The sequence below is a fragment of the Scomber japonicus genome, chromosome 20 (assembly GCF_027409825.1).
Source record: "Scomber japonicus isolate fScoJap1 chromosome 20, fScoJap1.pri, whole genome shotgun sequence".
NCBI lineage: Eukaryota > Metazoa > Chordata > Actinopteri > Scombriformes > Scombridae > Scomber > Scomber japonicus.
The window spans coordinates 12,809,110-12,825,373 of NC_070597.1; the positions used below are offsets into that span (position 1 = coordinate 12,809,110).

Genomic DNA, 16,264 nt, shown 5'->3' on the forward strand with positions numbered 1-16,264 from the left:
CACTCAGGGTAGGATCTACTTCCCTGGCAGCAGCAATAACTCCCTATGAGCCTGTCTGCTCAGACTTCAATCTCTGGGCCCTAAGGAGCTGTTGGAGGACTTTGATGTTCTGTCTAAATGAATTGACTGTGCTTCTTGATACAGCCCCTCCAGTCAACTGACTCCCCCCACCGATTCTGTCACCTGTGATAAACACCACGTGTGCTCGGCGGCACCAAATTCTGGATCACATGCTCAGAAACAACTTTGCAAATGACAAAAAAAATACGATTGTTGTTTCCCACCTCACCCTATTTGTGCAGAAGCCCTTTGATGTGTGAGGCTGTATTTGAGCAAGCAATGCTCGGCTGGTTTTTGTTACCTTACAGCCCTGCAACATCCAGTAGGTGAGCCTTTATGTTGGATGCCCCTTCAGGGTATGGTGTTTGTTAGAGCCTGGGCAAAGGCAACAACCTCCAAACCACTTCTATCGTTGCTCTTTTTTTTTTTCCTTAGGAATCAGAGCCAGAGAGCTCTGCATACAAGCTTGCAACTTCACTGACTTGATCCAAACAAGATCTAAGGCTTATTGAGGAGCACTGGTGCACAGCTAAGGAAGTACAAATGTGTTGATATATCTACCATGGGACTTCTACTTTGTCACAATGTGTGCTTTGAATATGGATAAGTAGTGACAGGAGCCATAATGCATGTAAAATACAAAAAAGTAAATGTCCCAGTGCTAAAGATAGCACTGAGTACAAGCAACTAGCAAACACTGTAACGGATGATTTCAATCACAGAGTAGGGCAGAGACAGTGGCTAGAGGAAAACAATACTTATCCGTCTAAGCTTTAGCTTGGTCAATTCTCATTTGACTAAATCCAATTACCATTGATTCCGCATCTTCTTAAAGCCGAGGTTTAGGTTTTCCTTGATAGTGCAGAAATCTTAACTCGGATGAAGCGGCAGTATTTAACCTATTACAGCCTCCGATGAAGCGGTTGGGTTTTGGAGGAAAGTACGAGTTCTACTGGCGAAGGCATTGATCCTCCCACACCCTGGGTTTTCCCAGCGTGTGCAGCGATTCCTGTGCAAAGCCTCTGAACACTTCTCTCTCTCCTCCAGCGGCGATGGTGCTCCTGAGCAAACCTGACCTGGATCGAGCATCTCATTTAGTCAGTGGGCCCTTTGATGTGGATTCAGTGCTGCAGTGCATATCATTCGTGTTTGAAGGTTCAGCTTCCACAATACAGCAGGGTTTGAAGTTTCACATATTGCAGGTGCTACAATGTGATAATCTGGGAGCCAGTTATGCATTATACATTTTTCATAAAAGAACACCATCACCTGAAAGTGAAATGTGGAAAAGTCAGCGCTTCAAGGTATATATTGACAGAAACTGTTTCTGAGACTTCTGGGTGTGGAACGAAAACACTCTTGTTATCTTGAGCATTTCAGAATCAGCACTACATCTTCACTCTAAAGGGGGTAAATATCCAAATAAACAGAGTAGAATAACATTTGACTGGAGTCTGCCATGCCATTATAAGACCAATTTTAGTTGACTGAACGCTACTCAGAGGGCACAGAGGCCATGACGGCTCATCCTCCAGCGAGGGCCAGCAATAAAAATCTCCTTCTCCATCTGATTTCACAAGAGAGTTGATACGCACCTTGGGGCAGTTCCTTTGGTGTCTTCTTAAATAAAACATGGGAAATGCTTGTCAAGATCTATGTCTTAACTGAGGCAGACCAAACTGAATCAATGGCTTAAGCTACTGTGATGACACAAAATCTCTGCTGAGAATTTTGCAATTAAAATTTTCAAGGTTAACACTAGTGGGAAAGTGAGCCCACCAGTTGTTTTAAAATTCCAGCTGTAACAAGCACACAAGACTTAACATTTTAGAAAAAAGGATGAGTTGTTGCTAAAAGAATAAAATCATGTTGGCAGTTAATGTCTGTGAGTGAGTGAGGTTTATGCAAGCGCTTCTGATCTTGATAATTAAAGAGGGTTTGTATGGAGGTGCATAGCTCTGCATCTCTCTTTTTAAAGGATGTTTACTGTCTCCAAAGCATGGAGATGGTGGCAGCCTGAGGGCCTGCCTGCTATCTTTTCCCTCTCTCTGTATCTATCCTGTCCTAAATACACACACAAGCACACAAATACACACACACACACACACAAGCACATGTGTACAAATACTGTATGAACTCTACACACACTAATGACATGAACAAACAAAAACCCACACACAAGAAAGAGTCTACACTTTCACAAACATCAGCCTCTCAATTAGCTTCTGCACTCATTTCTCCTTAGAAGAGAATTATTTTTCAGCTGGATGCTTTTTCTTTGTTTATTGTGAACAGACCAAAGCCTTATCAGCAGCTAATCACTGCATGTCAAATTCAAAGACTTACTGCAGTCAGTTTTTTAAAAAAAAGATTCAGTGAATAATCTTCTCAAGTTTAGATTGCCATTTTAGATTTGGACAATCACCAATTTCTTTTAGATGCTCAAATCTAACAGCCAGGGAGAAGATCAGCATTTATTTGATATAATTTGTTGTGACATGTTAATTGCCTCTACTTGTAATTCTCTCTAATTGATGTTTGATATGTCTCAGGAAATTAGGCCAACTAGATAACACTGCAAATATTATGAATCCTCCCGCCTTTCTCTTTCCATGGCAGGTCTGATGAATTCACAACACCTAAAACTGTAATGTGTCAACATGCTGTGCAGCTATGCTCTGCATTTCCAGGACTGCCAGGCTGACAAATCTAAGATTACAAGCATACCACTGTATATTCAAAACACATTCAGGAACACTGCAGAGAGCCAGAGAACACTAACCTGGGCAATTTTCACTGAGTTCTGGGTAGAGCCACCTGCATGGTATTCAACTTTGCTCCTCTTGACAATTTCTTCAAACCTGAAAGAAAGTACCAATAGTTTATACAAAACATAACATTCACAGTTGATTAGACCAGATCTGCTGATAAATAAAGAAACAGCTACCTACAGTATAGCATCGGTAAGTTCTTTTAAAACTTGTCACATTACAACATGCCTGAGGAGAAATCATATTTCATAAGCACCACAGATAGATTAATTTTAAACCCATTAGGAGAGGCTGCACAGTTGGAGAGCAGCTGTGAACATGAAGCATGTGAAAATGTTAAAAGTGAAGTTTTGTACAGACATTCTTGGTCTCCAAAGGATGACTCCTAACATCTCTGGTGATCTACTGACCTTTTTTTTTTTTTATCACTATCAGCGTCATATTTTACAATGAATCTCTATTAGTGGTAATTTGAGCTACACTAACATAACATGTTAAAATACAAATATTAGCATCATGCTAAACACATCTTAGTATACCCACAGTACATCTTAAAGTTAGCGAGTCTACCTGCTAACATACTAAAGCCAGTGTGTTATGTCAGATTGAGATACTACTGGGTTAGAGCTAGCACTAGCACTTTTGTTTTTTTTGTTATTTTTTATAAATCCAGTGATACTCAGTAGTTTTGTTATTTGGTGCATGCATAAATGCATCATGGGGCTGGAGACCCATACTTTTTAATGTGAACTGAACTGGGTAAAATTGAACACTATTAATTATATAAAACAATACACTTTATATCAGTATGTTTTCCTATAATTTAACTGTCAGTATTAATGTTGCTAAGGGCAGTTTGGTCAAGCTTGCATTTATTTGAATAGTTAGCTAAAAATATGCTTTTAGCTAATTATTTCAACTGTTTAATGCATTACTTTTAGCTAACATATCTATTATCTATTCTCACCATTTATACTTCACTGACTCAATCATTTATCTATTACCTTAAGCTAACTATTTCAAACTATTAATATTATTTTTTGGCAAAGAATAGTTTAATCTTCATTTTTAGCTGTTTATACCTCTCTGCTCTGCTAACTAATTTCTGTGTGACAGTGATGAAGTGTTACAGCTTACTAGTGGACATATTTCTTTCTTTCCTGGCTGTAAAGAAGACAGCTGTATGTTAACCCTGCAGTAGACTTTTTTTGCCACCCTTCAACTGTGACATTGCAGTTGAAAGTTGTTATATAGTGAGCATAAAAAGAAAAAAAGGCAGAAAAAAAAGCAGCAAGCAAATGCTGGATATTGTAGAATGGGATACTTGACCACAAATGTTGCTGGAGTTAAAAAGAGGCAGTTAAGGTCTAAATGTCAGCTTGATAAAAGCAAAAGAGGAACATTGTCCACACATGGTTGTAGTTAGTCATACAGTATTAAAGCAAGATGAGTAGAGAAAGTTACTTTTGAGGAACTTGAATGGATAAAAAGGCATAAAATAAACTCTTCATCTTTCACTTGGCAGTGATAGGCAATTATTTTGTATTTCATAGGTGATATTTTCAGAGCAATTAGAAAAACAAGTTTTACAGTTTCCCTGTGTACAAAAACCCCACAGTCATATAAATTGTTTAGGGAGAGACCACATCTGATGTGATGTCTGAACCCTACAACAAAGTTTAAAATGACTGTGAGAGACTAAACATAATGAGTCAAGAAAACAGACATGACACTGGGGGATGGGGAGTAAACACGTTCTCAAACATAAACCACAGACAACACTTTGGTCTACACTGTACACAGTTCTATCATTTTGGTATTTTTCCATCATACTGCCGTTTCAAACATCAATAGCTTCAATGCTTAAGCGTAACATGATGCAAAGCTGGGCTATGCTGCAAGATAGAGTCTTTATCTGGGGAGCTGAGAACATGAATAATGTGTGTATTCTCCACATCGTTCACACAAACAGCCTCCCAGGGGGCTGGCTATATAAACGTGTCCACCCTACTAAGGAAATTGACCTTACTGCAGTCAAAATGATACGCCACATTAGGAGGTCCTTGGCTTTTTTTTTTATCTACTGCAAATTGAAGACTGTCCATTTGTAAGTGTATTTACATCAGGGAAAAAAATCCAATGACATGGTAAATAGTTCAAGGTGCACCACACCATTCCCACTGGTGTTATGTGTAATTCCACCTTAAATTAACTGAGTGGGAGGAGTTGTTGAGAAAATCTGAGTGTAATCACAAGGGGGGCTAGTTATGTAAAGGCTCTGCTACACAGTACCAATGCACTCCCTTTTTAGGATTAAAATAACAACCTTTTCATGAGAGGTTAAAGGTTGCATGTTTGTTTTTTGTTTTTGTTTGTTTTGTTGTTTTTTTTTGGGGGGGGGGGGTTAAACATGAATTTTAAGGTCAAATATGTATGTTATGTGTATTTTAACACACTTTCAAATGTATACACGCCGCAGACAGGAGTAATCTGTATGCAAACTGGATCGTGGCTTACCAACATATGTCAGCCGGAGGTGTTCAATACTACAGCACAACCTGGTTTAACTAGGCATGGCCGAATTTTGAACGAGTGTGAAAGTAACCTTTACTGCTTCAAAGAAAGTCTGCATATCATGTCTCAAGGCAAGGGGTCTACCCAGGGCAGAATGTTCCTAATAAAGAAAAAAACTTTCCATGCAAGTGGAAAATATGCTAACCGGGGAAAAAACTCCTTCCTGAGACACCTGTTATGACTCCTTGACAAAGGAAGAATTTGAGCACTGTGGGTGTTTATAACATGAAGGCAGCCGAGGGACTCCAGAACCCATTTCAAATAGACACACAGCTTCTGAGGATTTCAGCCTTTTTTTTCTTCCTAGAAGTATTTGCTCCACCTTTCAGTGCAGACAGCATGGGGCCCTGCTCTTGGACGCCTCGAAAATCCCATCCGAAAAGGAGCAGCTGCCTCGAGACCTTTACACCCTCAAACATCATGTGATCCCATAGTAGTGACACCGTAAACGGCCCCCTTGGCCATTTAGGGAGAGAAAATCCCTTTCCATCCACTGCAGTCTAAGCTCACACGGTGATGGGAGGGAGCAGTGAAAAAGAAATTGTTTTGAACAAAATGTCCTCGGCCAGTAACCCCTGCCTTTAAAACCCGGTGGTGTTGTTAAATGGAAGAGCAATTCCAACTATGCCATGCATTCCACTAATGTATGGACAGTCTGTGTTAAATAACACATGCTTTACAAGAGACTGCCCCTTACACTGGTTAAATACCACTCTTCGCTAAAGGCACTGTGCTATTTTTCAATTTCATACCTTCCAATTGGTGACTAATAGAGGCACTTATTTATTCAGCTTAAATCAAATCATATTCAAATTAGGGGAATTAGGCTACTGAATGCTATATTTGCATTCAGAGGATATTGAGAGTCCTCCTCGAAAACTAATACCTCTACATCTTTGCAGATTAACACATTCAAAATTGTTGGGGAAGATCACACAAGTCAGGAACATCATGTTGTTTACATTCCTGGGGATGGAGCCCCCACCGTTGTTTCCCATCAAGGGAAATATGAGAGCTTCCAAAGTACCATGAGTGTTCTCTGCCCCAAGTGACTCATGAGTTCCTCTCTCACCTCCCCCAAAATGAGCCTAGTAGACTATTTACATGAGACAATAATTCAAGATTTGCTCCTCTTAAGTCTCTTACATGGAGGGCAAGGCGAGCCCATTTACCCAATCCCTCTTCATTCGGCTTTGATGTTAGCCTATCTCGATAAGACCGGATGAGTGCCCTAAAATCCCTGTTGAGTGATTTCAGAGGAAGAACAAGTCTCTGTTAATCAATGGCTAGATTGGATCTGGATTCTCGGGAGTGGTCCACCTGAAAGTCCTCCCGAGTGTTTGAGTGCGCACCCGGGTAATTCATCGCTAATGATCACCGCGGCACCCACTCTCCTACACGCCGTTCGTCCTTATTTAATTGCCTCGTTCACGTTTAAACAGCTTACAAATCACAAGGACAGGCAGGGAAACACGATCAAACAGCCCCCATCGCTAATCAGGGGAGGGCAAGAGAAGAAGTGAGAGGACTGGGACTCCTTTGCTGCTCTCCTTGGGGATTAGGAAGGAGGAGGGTTGTACAGGAACAGTAAATTATCTCTGCTTCAACTATAGTAGGCAGGTACATTTAAACAGGCAGATCCATCTTTCTCTTTCTCTGACAGAAGCAGAGAGGGGGCAATAGAGCTAAAAGGATTCAGTAATCCCAGTTTCAACAGAGGCACCTGGAGTGGAGACAGGTTCCAACATTGATTAGATTCCCCAATCAGTGTGTGGATCCTACACCAGCCTTCCTTGGTAGTCTGGAGGCAGTACAAGGCCTGATGCACAGTAATTGTTTCAATAGGTCAGGCAGAGGAAAAACAGCTTGGGGACGTGATGAAAGGGAGATGGAAAGGGTGAGGAATATTGTTGTTTTTCCCCCCAATTAAATTGTTTGTCAAACCCTTCACAAAGGGTTACGCAGTTTATCTGTTTAAAATCAATACGTTCGTCTCAGTGTGAAAGCTTGTCCTGACACAAGACAGGCCCATTAATTATTCTGTTCTGCGCGCTATCGCTGGGCTGCTCAAGGTTGAGCCTTATCTTTTCTTATTTCAAATCAATAATTATCTTCTACCGTGCTCGCGCTCCCCCTCAGAAATAGATGTGCTTTTCATTCAATGCCTGTAGAGTGTCTCTCTCTCTCTCTAGCAACCGGTGAGGAACGCAGAATGAATAGGACATTCTTATCAGTGGAACATTAGGGCAGGATGGGAATAGATGGGCAAAGAATGGAGCGCATAAAAGTACTGAACACAAATGAGTCATGATTCAAACAGTGAGTGAGGCCTTGTTCCTGTCCTCTGACATGTTTTTAATAGACTACAGTAAGGGATGAATGTTGATTTGCACAAAAGCGTTACGATATCGCCATCGTTCAGGTATCTCAATCCGTTGGGGTAAATCCCTATTCAGCTGAGACAACAAGCCTCGATTTCCCCCTCTGTGCAAAACGCCAAGACTCCAGCCTCAAAGAGCCTTTTTGCATTATAGACTGGATGCACAATTAATGACTGCACAATTACATGGTCATAATGGGTGAGTAATTGCATTAGAATGCAGAAACAACAAATGTGCATCCCTTTAATAATCGGCCGATCCAGCAGCAGCAGCAGCCCATTTGCTGGCATTAACTGAGGACTGCTGTTTGTACTTAATTAGGCTGCACTCAAGGATTAGGCGACGGGGGCAAAATCTGGTCATGGAGGATGAGTTCATATTATTTCCTCTAAAATGTCACAGGTTTTTGGTTTCGCGCTGCAGAGGGTGGCGTTGTTTGTCACACTGTACTGTGTGGATTTGGGAGAGGGAGTGTGAGAGTGTGTGATGATATGAAAGAGAGAGAGAGAAAGAGGGACACATTCAGGGAGAGAGTGGGAAGAGGGAGTGTGTAAGCAAGGATGGAGCTTCTGGTGTTCTCTTGAGGATTGAGATTTGAAGCCGGAGCACAAAGCCTTTGAGACGTTCCCCTTATCTTGGAGGTTGATACCAGGATCTCGGTGATTCAGAGCGCTCCGTGTGAATAATTCCACCAACACCCCCTACTGTGGGGACCATATGGCCCAGTGTGAACTTTAAACACACGGGGAGTGTTGCTGTTCACCAGTCAGGCCTCCTATCTCTACCCCCGCACAGGCTAGGTGTAGAGAAACGATCAGCACCGATAGTATACTAACTAGCCTAGATGTATAAAGGCTGCTGCCATCAGTGGCTTTTCCTGTGTGGCTGCTGGGGATCAAAGATGACTAAAAATAGCCCTGAGCATGCTTTTCTGAACTGAACACGCTGTATGTACTGGCTGAGACGCCCACATTTTAATTATAAAACGCTCTTTAAAAAGGGAGAGTTGGAGGGAGAGGTGGGGAGGAGGAAGGGGTGGGAGGACGCCCACATGCACAGAGATGTGGATTATGTTTGTTACACCTCTTTTGACTTGTGATGTTTCCTTCTGGCACCACCTGCTGGCAGTCGCCATCAACAAGAGGCAGGAATTTGCAGCTCCAGTGAGGACGAGCCTTAATTATGATTGCATCAGCCATCTTTCATGATGCAGCATGCACGTTTTAAATGCAGCGCAATCACCCTGCATCACAGGGAGTTAAGCCATTTCATAGAATTTTTTTTTTTAAAACACCAGAAAAGATATTAGGCTTTTTCCCCTTTCCATTATTTGAAAAGTTTTCCCTGTTTTATAATTAAACAGGTCTAGATCCACATTTCTTACACTTGAGTACAGCCCTGGAGAGCATGTCAGATTCGTGCAAGCGCCCCAAATTGTCAGATTCATGCATATCAATAAAACATCAAGAGCAGCGCGGTTGGCGGCTGAACATGTTTCTGATGTCTCAATTACCAGTTGAGTGCCATTAATCTCTGCACTCTCTCTTTGGCTCAGAGGTCGACTGATGGAAGCGGGCCCACGACCTTTGCCCTCAGCTGCAGGGGGAGCCGGATGTTCTGACCCCCCCAGCAGGCCGGTGGAGGTGAGTTTAAGTACTGTAGTACAGCACTCAGCAACAGACAAGGGAACTGGGAAGTAAAAGGAGGGGGTTGTAATGTGTCTACACACTCAGTCAAGCATGAGTGCGTCCAGTGAAGTGGCACCATGGCAAGCACATGCAGCTTCTGCACGCATGCTTGCATGTGAGCACACACAAACACACACATGGAGGGAGTGTTTCTCCTCCCTGACACACCAGGATAGCTCCGCCGGGGGTTTCAAGCACTCACAATTCCCTTCGTTATATATTTAAAAACTAGGGGGGAAAGGGAGTAGAGTCAAGTGTTTACAGAGCAGAATCTATCACGCACACACGCACACACATACACACACACACACACCCAGGAGCCAGAGTGTTTAGCATGTACTCAGTAAGAGAGGCCTTTGTTGTTTTCCTCCCAGTAAGCAGATTGAGCTGCACGTCAGCAGCAGGGGTGTGTAAGATGTACACAGACAGCGGGGTGTGTGAGTGGAGAGGCACCTCCACTGATCTCCTGTGTCGTGTGATGATGTGTGTGTGATGTGTGTCTCAATCCAGCGCTGATCCCCCTGAGTCAGCCCTGTCAGTGATATGAGCCTCCCACCCTCTCTCTCACTCTCTCTCTTTCCGTCGCCATCCGGAATGCTAATAACAGCCAGCCACTAACGCTGCATCCCTGAATTATTCATGCAGCAGAGGGTCACACGGCATAATGAGGAGTTTACTCTCATTCTGGATGCGATTGTGACGCTGCTAATCTGCATTTAGCACAGAGAGAGAGAGAGAGAGAGAGAGAGAGAGAGAGAGAGAGAGAGAGAGAGAGAGAGAGAGAGAGAGAGAGAGAGAGAGAGAGAGAGAGAGAGAGAGGCATTGGGGGGAGGAAGAGGAGGAGGATGGGGGATGAGCACTGATGAACTTAATTGCTGTGAGCAAACAACCTCTGAAAAGAGTCACGCCATCATCCAGAGATGAGAAAGTAAACAATTAATTATCGTTGAACAGAGGGAGCCATAAAACAAATGTTTGAACGGGACTAATATTCAGGAGCCAGCCGATCTTTTTTTTTTTTTACCCCCACAGAGGTGACAATACACTCAGTGTAACAATGACTCACTCATTTGACACACTAATAATCATTACCTCTAATATGATATGGTTAACAAGCCCAAGACAGTTTGAGTGGATGGTATATTATAAATCGCTGTGTGTTCTAAACAATCTGTAATACCTAGTTATCCTGAAATAAAATGTCTATTTGCACACATTATAATCCCCTGCAGAAAGAGGCGTGTTTTCATTATGTTGACATGTTGTTTCCTATGGAGCCTCCTTGGGGTAGAAACAGCAGGCTACTGTTGCCCCCTGCTGGACTTTAAAGGGTACATACTCTTTTTCCTTTAAATTTAACAAAAAGTTGAAAAAGAAATATCTACCTGCTGCTGACAAATATTTTAAAGGCCTAGGATCATAGATAAAATAACACAGCGTAAACTAAAAGAGACAACACTTAAGTAAATAATACTGTGCAACTTAACCTGGAATGATTTTATATGTGTGCTAATCAGAGATAAAGACAGAATCTACCCCAAATGAATGCAAGTTAAAAAGGTAAATCCATTAAAGATATGCCATACCTTGGAGACACAAAAATTACATTTTAAACCACAGGATGGCAGCATTGGCTATAATAAGTGAACAACGCCTACATGATTGGACTATATCAACCGCTGTAATATACAGTGGTGCATGTCGAGGCGTGTAGAGAGGAAGTCATAGGCAGCATTTTGGTTAGTTGCTTTCTTCTCATAACCCAATACAAAACCACCACGGAAGTATCATCTAAATAAAAACAGTGACAGCACAAGATCAAGGCATGTACTGCAATATGACTCACCTACTACAAATTATGTATAACATGTGAGTATATTGCACTTGTAAGATTGCACTGTGTAGTTAATTAATTTATCTCAGAGTTAGTTTCAGGGTTTTTTTATTAAGAGTATTTCTGTGGGAACTGTTGGTAGTTAGATACAGGAAGAGAGATCACAGAGTTCATGGGCTGGAAATGAACTGCGGTTTGAGTTGAGGTTTTATGGTATGCTACTGAACCACTAGGCATTCAGGAGACACAGGAAGTGTGTGTTTACAGCAGAGCAGATCCTCCACTATTCTTCAATAGGGTTGCAACTAATGTTGCTACAGTAATATAATTATCAATCTACTACATCTCTTGATTATTTTATCAATTACACTATTAATCAAAACTTTATACAAAATCCAAAGATATTCCATTTATGGTAACATAAAGCAGAGACAAGAAGCGCACTCTCATATTTAAGAAGCCAAAATCAGCTGATGATTTGGCATTTTAGTGTGATAAATGACAATGGGCTGTAGTCAAGTATTGTACTGTTGATTGACTAATCAAATAATTTACAGTTGGTTTCAACTCCAGTTTCATTAGTAGAAAAAAATGCAAAAGTGGAAATTAATAACTTTATTAATAACAAAAAATGGTTAAAGCTAATAAAAATGCATCAAAAGTCTCCTTTGACACTTATTCAAGAAAAAAAACTACACGTTAAGTCCCCAGCCTGTACTAACAGCAATGTTGATGGTTTCTACTGTACAGTAGGCAATTTCTCAGCCACAACAGGATTATATGGGCTCTGCTGTGACTAGATAATTGAATTCAGACATGGCTACAGTGCACTGCATCCAATGATCTCTCTCCCACCAGGGTGATGGGAAAAAAATGGATCGTGTTACACTCTGTAGATTCAGAGGCACAACAATAGTGTTAGTCGACTAGACTTGTAAGTCTGTTGTGGACTTTTTAGCAATTATGTTATTTGTCACAGCACTTGAGCCGAATCCTTCATCTGTGGAGCATCAACCTTGTGAATGACCTCTTTGCACCCACTGGTCTGAAATTTGTGTGATTCATCGAACACCATTAATAGGTACCCTGTGGCTCATATGGCAGAATTTTAAACATTTTTCAATACCTGTACTGCTATAGGTTAATCGACAGAAAATACCCCATGTATATTCAGATATACATTGACTGACATGATGGGGAGTATGTTGGTGTGTGTGTGGTATTGGAGGGGACATGCATTGTAATGCATTGTGCTGGGAATTAACCACTAAAGCCTCATGTTAATCCTACCCTGACCTTGTGCAGAATGTGGAGGGAACGGTGTCTGTGGGGCTAAAGATAACACCGCTGCCTTTGTGCTGGAGGAGAACAACACTGCTGATGATGCTGCTTTGTGCTGCTGCTGCCACCCAAGGTCACATGTGTCCTTTTGTCAAGTAACAAGACCTGACAAGGTAGCCTATTGTAAAGGTACAGACGATCTGATGTACTGATCTGTCTTTATACTGTATATGAATTATTATGCCTTATTTTGATTGCTTTATTTCATTTTAAAATGACCACACTACGATTTACTTGGTGACACTGATACTTAAAATGTGTCACTTCTCATGGTCGGCCATTGTTTGATCTACAAGCATCCTCTTAAAACTTGAAAGCACACAGAGAGCACACACCAAGGGATCACAATCCTCTAAATTTGTTATTTTAATATTTTGAATGCTTAATCTGTTCTGTATCTGTGTCACGCACTATAAACAGCAACAAGGAATAAGGGATAAATGTGCCTGATTTATGTTTGTTCATGCGAAAACAGCAAAAATACTAAATAATACAAATAATGACATAAAAATATACAGTAGAATATAAAATTCTAGATACTTTTAGATATCCCAAAAATACAAGCAAACGTCTTTGTTAATGTTAAAAAAGAGGTTTTCATATGTTCATATTTCCTATCATTCATATTTTGACATCTTTATGTCAGATTATTTCACAGTTAAATGAATAATGTAATCCTAACTATGAACAAGAACATGTGCACACACACACACACACACACACACACACACACACACACACACACACACACACTAAACATAGGGACTGATAACAATATAGATATTTAAAGTTGACAAAGAATGGTGACACACAGCTTCAAAACTTATCTTTAGCGTTTCTGGACTTCAACTTCATGTTGTTTACCTACTGACACACTTTCTTGTTCAACTGAATTGGAAGGCGTGTTCAGACTTTTGAGTGCTGAAACTACTGATATGAGTACAATGAGCAGAATATCAGCCTATACATCAGCCTGATTGATGTACCAGTTGGGCTCCAGTTCAGGGTATTACTCCCTCCACCAATAATACTAGTTTCTCTGTCTTGTTAATACAACAAATAAAACTGGTCGTCTCATTTGTGTTAAGATTTGAAAAATGCATGGTTACAAATATCAGAAGAATTAACACAAATTACCATTAAAATTAATTTTGATGGTGATAATGCTACTGTTCCTTCCTAAAATGCTCATGCCATAGTTAATACCAGTTAATGCCATGAGCTGGCACTGGGCCACTACTGCTAAATCAAAGTTTAAAGACGCAGGCTTGTGACCTAAAGGTCTTGGCTACATCCCCAGACCGGCAGGATGAATTTGGGTTTAGGAAATGAAAAAGCAACACTTGCTCCTTCTTTAATACCACTGGTGAGGTGCCCTTGAGCAAGCCTCTTAACCCCAGACTGCTCAAGTGCAGCTGCTCAGTGGCCAACAGATAAGCGTGTGGTTATCTTATATCCAACAGATAAGACTGTGCTTGGGCTGTTGGTGCCAGAATGTGGAGCAATGAATTCCTTCAAAAGAGTATTTGGGCTAAGTGAATCGACCCCGGTTAAAAAAAGGCCTGAAAAAAGAAATTGTTGCACTCAAGAGCAACAACCATGTGGCAGCCAGCAATTTGGCTACAGGCTATGTCTGAATGGTACATACATACAACTCTGTTAAGCTTCATCATTATCTTATTAGTGAAGCCAGGAGACAAGCACAGAGGCTGCAGTACCAACATCCGCTTGCTAGAAGATGGGAAATTATTCATCATGACAAAGCTTTGCAAAAAATATCACAATATTCACTGAAGCAATAACCTAATTCTGACCAAGCAAGATATGTTTTCAGTCATTCAGCCATTGTTTGTCTTTTCCGTTATATTGTAGGGTCCCTCCAAATTTCTTAAAGCCCCTGGAAAGGCAAATCCATTACTGGCTCTTAAATATGTAATTTGCAATCTGATGTGCATGTAGTAAACACCTAAAAAGTATGAGAACATAGCTATGTAACTCTTTAGAAAGTCTCTTTCCCTTGTAAATGCCATCTAGTTCATCAATTCAAGATAATTCAATTATTTTTTTATTACAATTAAACAAACTGTTTTGCACGCATTTAAAAGAAGCAAGCACTACACAAACTTTTACATTTCCCATGAGTGAAATATATGATTTACTTATCAGTGGCAAAATTGTTTAATCTTCAGGACTTCAATGAAAATTCAAAACACATTTCTCCCACCATCATTTTACCTACAGTACAGATGGTGTACTTTTATGTCTGCACTAAATTAACACAGACAAATTCACTGAAAAGACACCATCTGCACCCTATCAAACAAAGGAAGGAGAACGATGTAAGGTCAGTCACTAATTAAGACTTGTTGTCTGCTTTCATTTTATTAAGTGCGTTTATTAAGTGCGTTTTGTACTGAGCTGTATTTTCAGGGATATGGAGCTGTGTTTTCGAGGAAGGCTATAATGTTACTGTTGCATCCACTTGCAGTGTGAAGGAGGGGTGGTCTACACAAGGAGCATGCGTGCTTGGCAAAACCTTACCTAAATAAACAAATAGTAATAATTTATGCATGTAGTATGGATCCCATGGAATGTAGTAAAAATCTACTATTTATCCCAAAGCAGTAGTAAATTCAGAGGTACCATTTGGCACTAATTCTGTATTCAAGAAATGTGGGTGTGTGAAGCCTTGAGGGTCACAGTTGCAGAGGGCAGGTTTAGAACTTTGCTATTTTGGGCAGAGCGTACAGTGTCAAGATGGTACTATGGTATGAATGACCATTGAGTGACCTTATTTGGCTCCACATAGTTTTAAAGTTTTACATTACACAACTGCAATATGTGCTGTCACTGAGAAGTTTTTACTTACAAGGCTTTATGTTTATCTTCAGCCAGGATCTGGTCATTCGGCTTCAGTCCATACCTTTTAGGAAAGAATAAAAATAAAAAATAAAAACTTCAGACAATACACAGAAATACGAAGATAACAGGGAAAACAAAAGAGCTACTTTGACTTACTTGTCAAGGAAGTCCTTGTCCACAACAGCTGAAATGTCAAGCAAGGGATTTCCCATCCCAAAGAGTGTGTTCTCACTGTGTGGAGACAAAAACGTATTGTTTTACACAAACACCCACTCAACAGCTCTGAATGAACAGAGGAAACAAACAATCTGATGTGATACAGCACATCATCTGTTTCAGATTTGCTGGGTTAAATGAATAAAACTTCCATTAAGGTTGATCCTGGTTTCACTGATGGCTCTGTTACCTGAGCTCCTCTCTATGGTCAACACATGTTCGGCATATGAGGAGAAAAAACATATTAAATGGAAAAGTTATGAGCTTATAAAAGACTGATTATTTTTTATGACTTTAAAAAAGGAGACCACCCCTCATCTTGCACTAAGGAGGACAAATGTAAAACTACTAGTGATAAAGTTTGGGGGTTTTTTTGTTTGTTTTCTTACACATTCAGATGAAGATTAGTCGGATGTAAAAATGTACTTGAGCATATTGGGGAGATCAAAATAAAGGATTATCATTGCTTATAGGGAACTGGAGTCAGTGTGCTCATGTACAGGCATGAGTAGTATACACAGCATTCAAAAGCTCTAA

The 16,264-nt window shown here is 40.6% G+C and overlaps 1 protein-coding gene across 1 annotated transcript in view; it reads right to left on the minus strand.

The window, feature by feature from the left end:
* LOC128381098 (adenosine kinase-like) overlaps positions 1–15,753 on the minus strand; it is a 100,801-nt gene extending 85,048 nt beyond the window's left edge. Inside the window, exons 1-3 of the mRNA XM_053341049.1 lie at positions 15,668–15,753; positions 15,519–15,572; positions 2,843–2,921 (exon numbers count right to left, since the gene is read on the minus strand). Coding sequence (XP_053197024.1) covers positions 2,843–2,921; positions 15,519–15,572; positions 15,668–15,723 — 189 coding nt within the window. The 5' untranslated portion in view covers positions 15,724–15,753. The remainder of the gene's footprint in view (positions 1–2,842; positions 2,922–15,518; positions 15,573–15,667) is intronic.
* Positions 15,754–16,264: the final 511 nt, after the last annotated feature.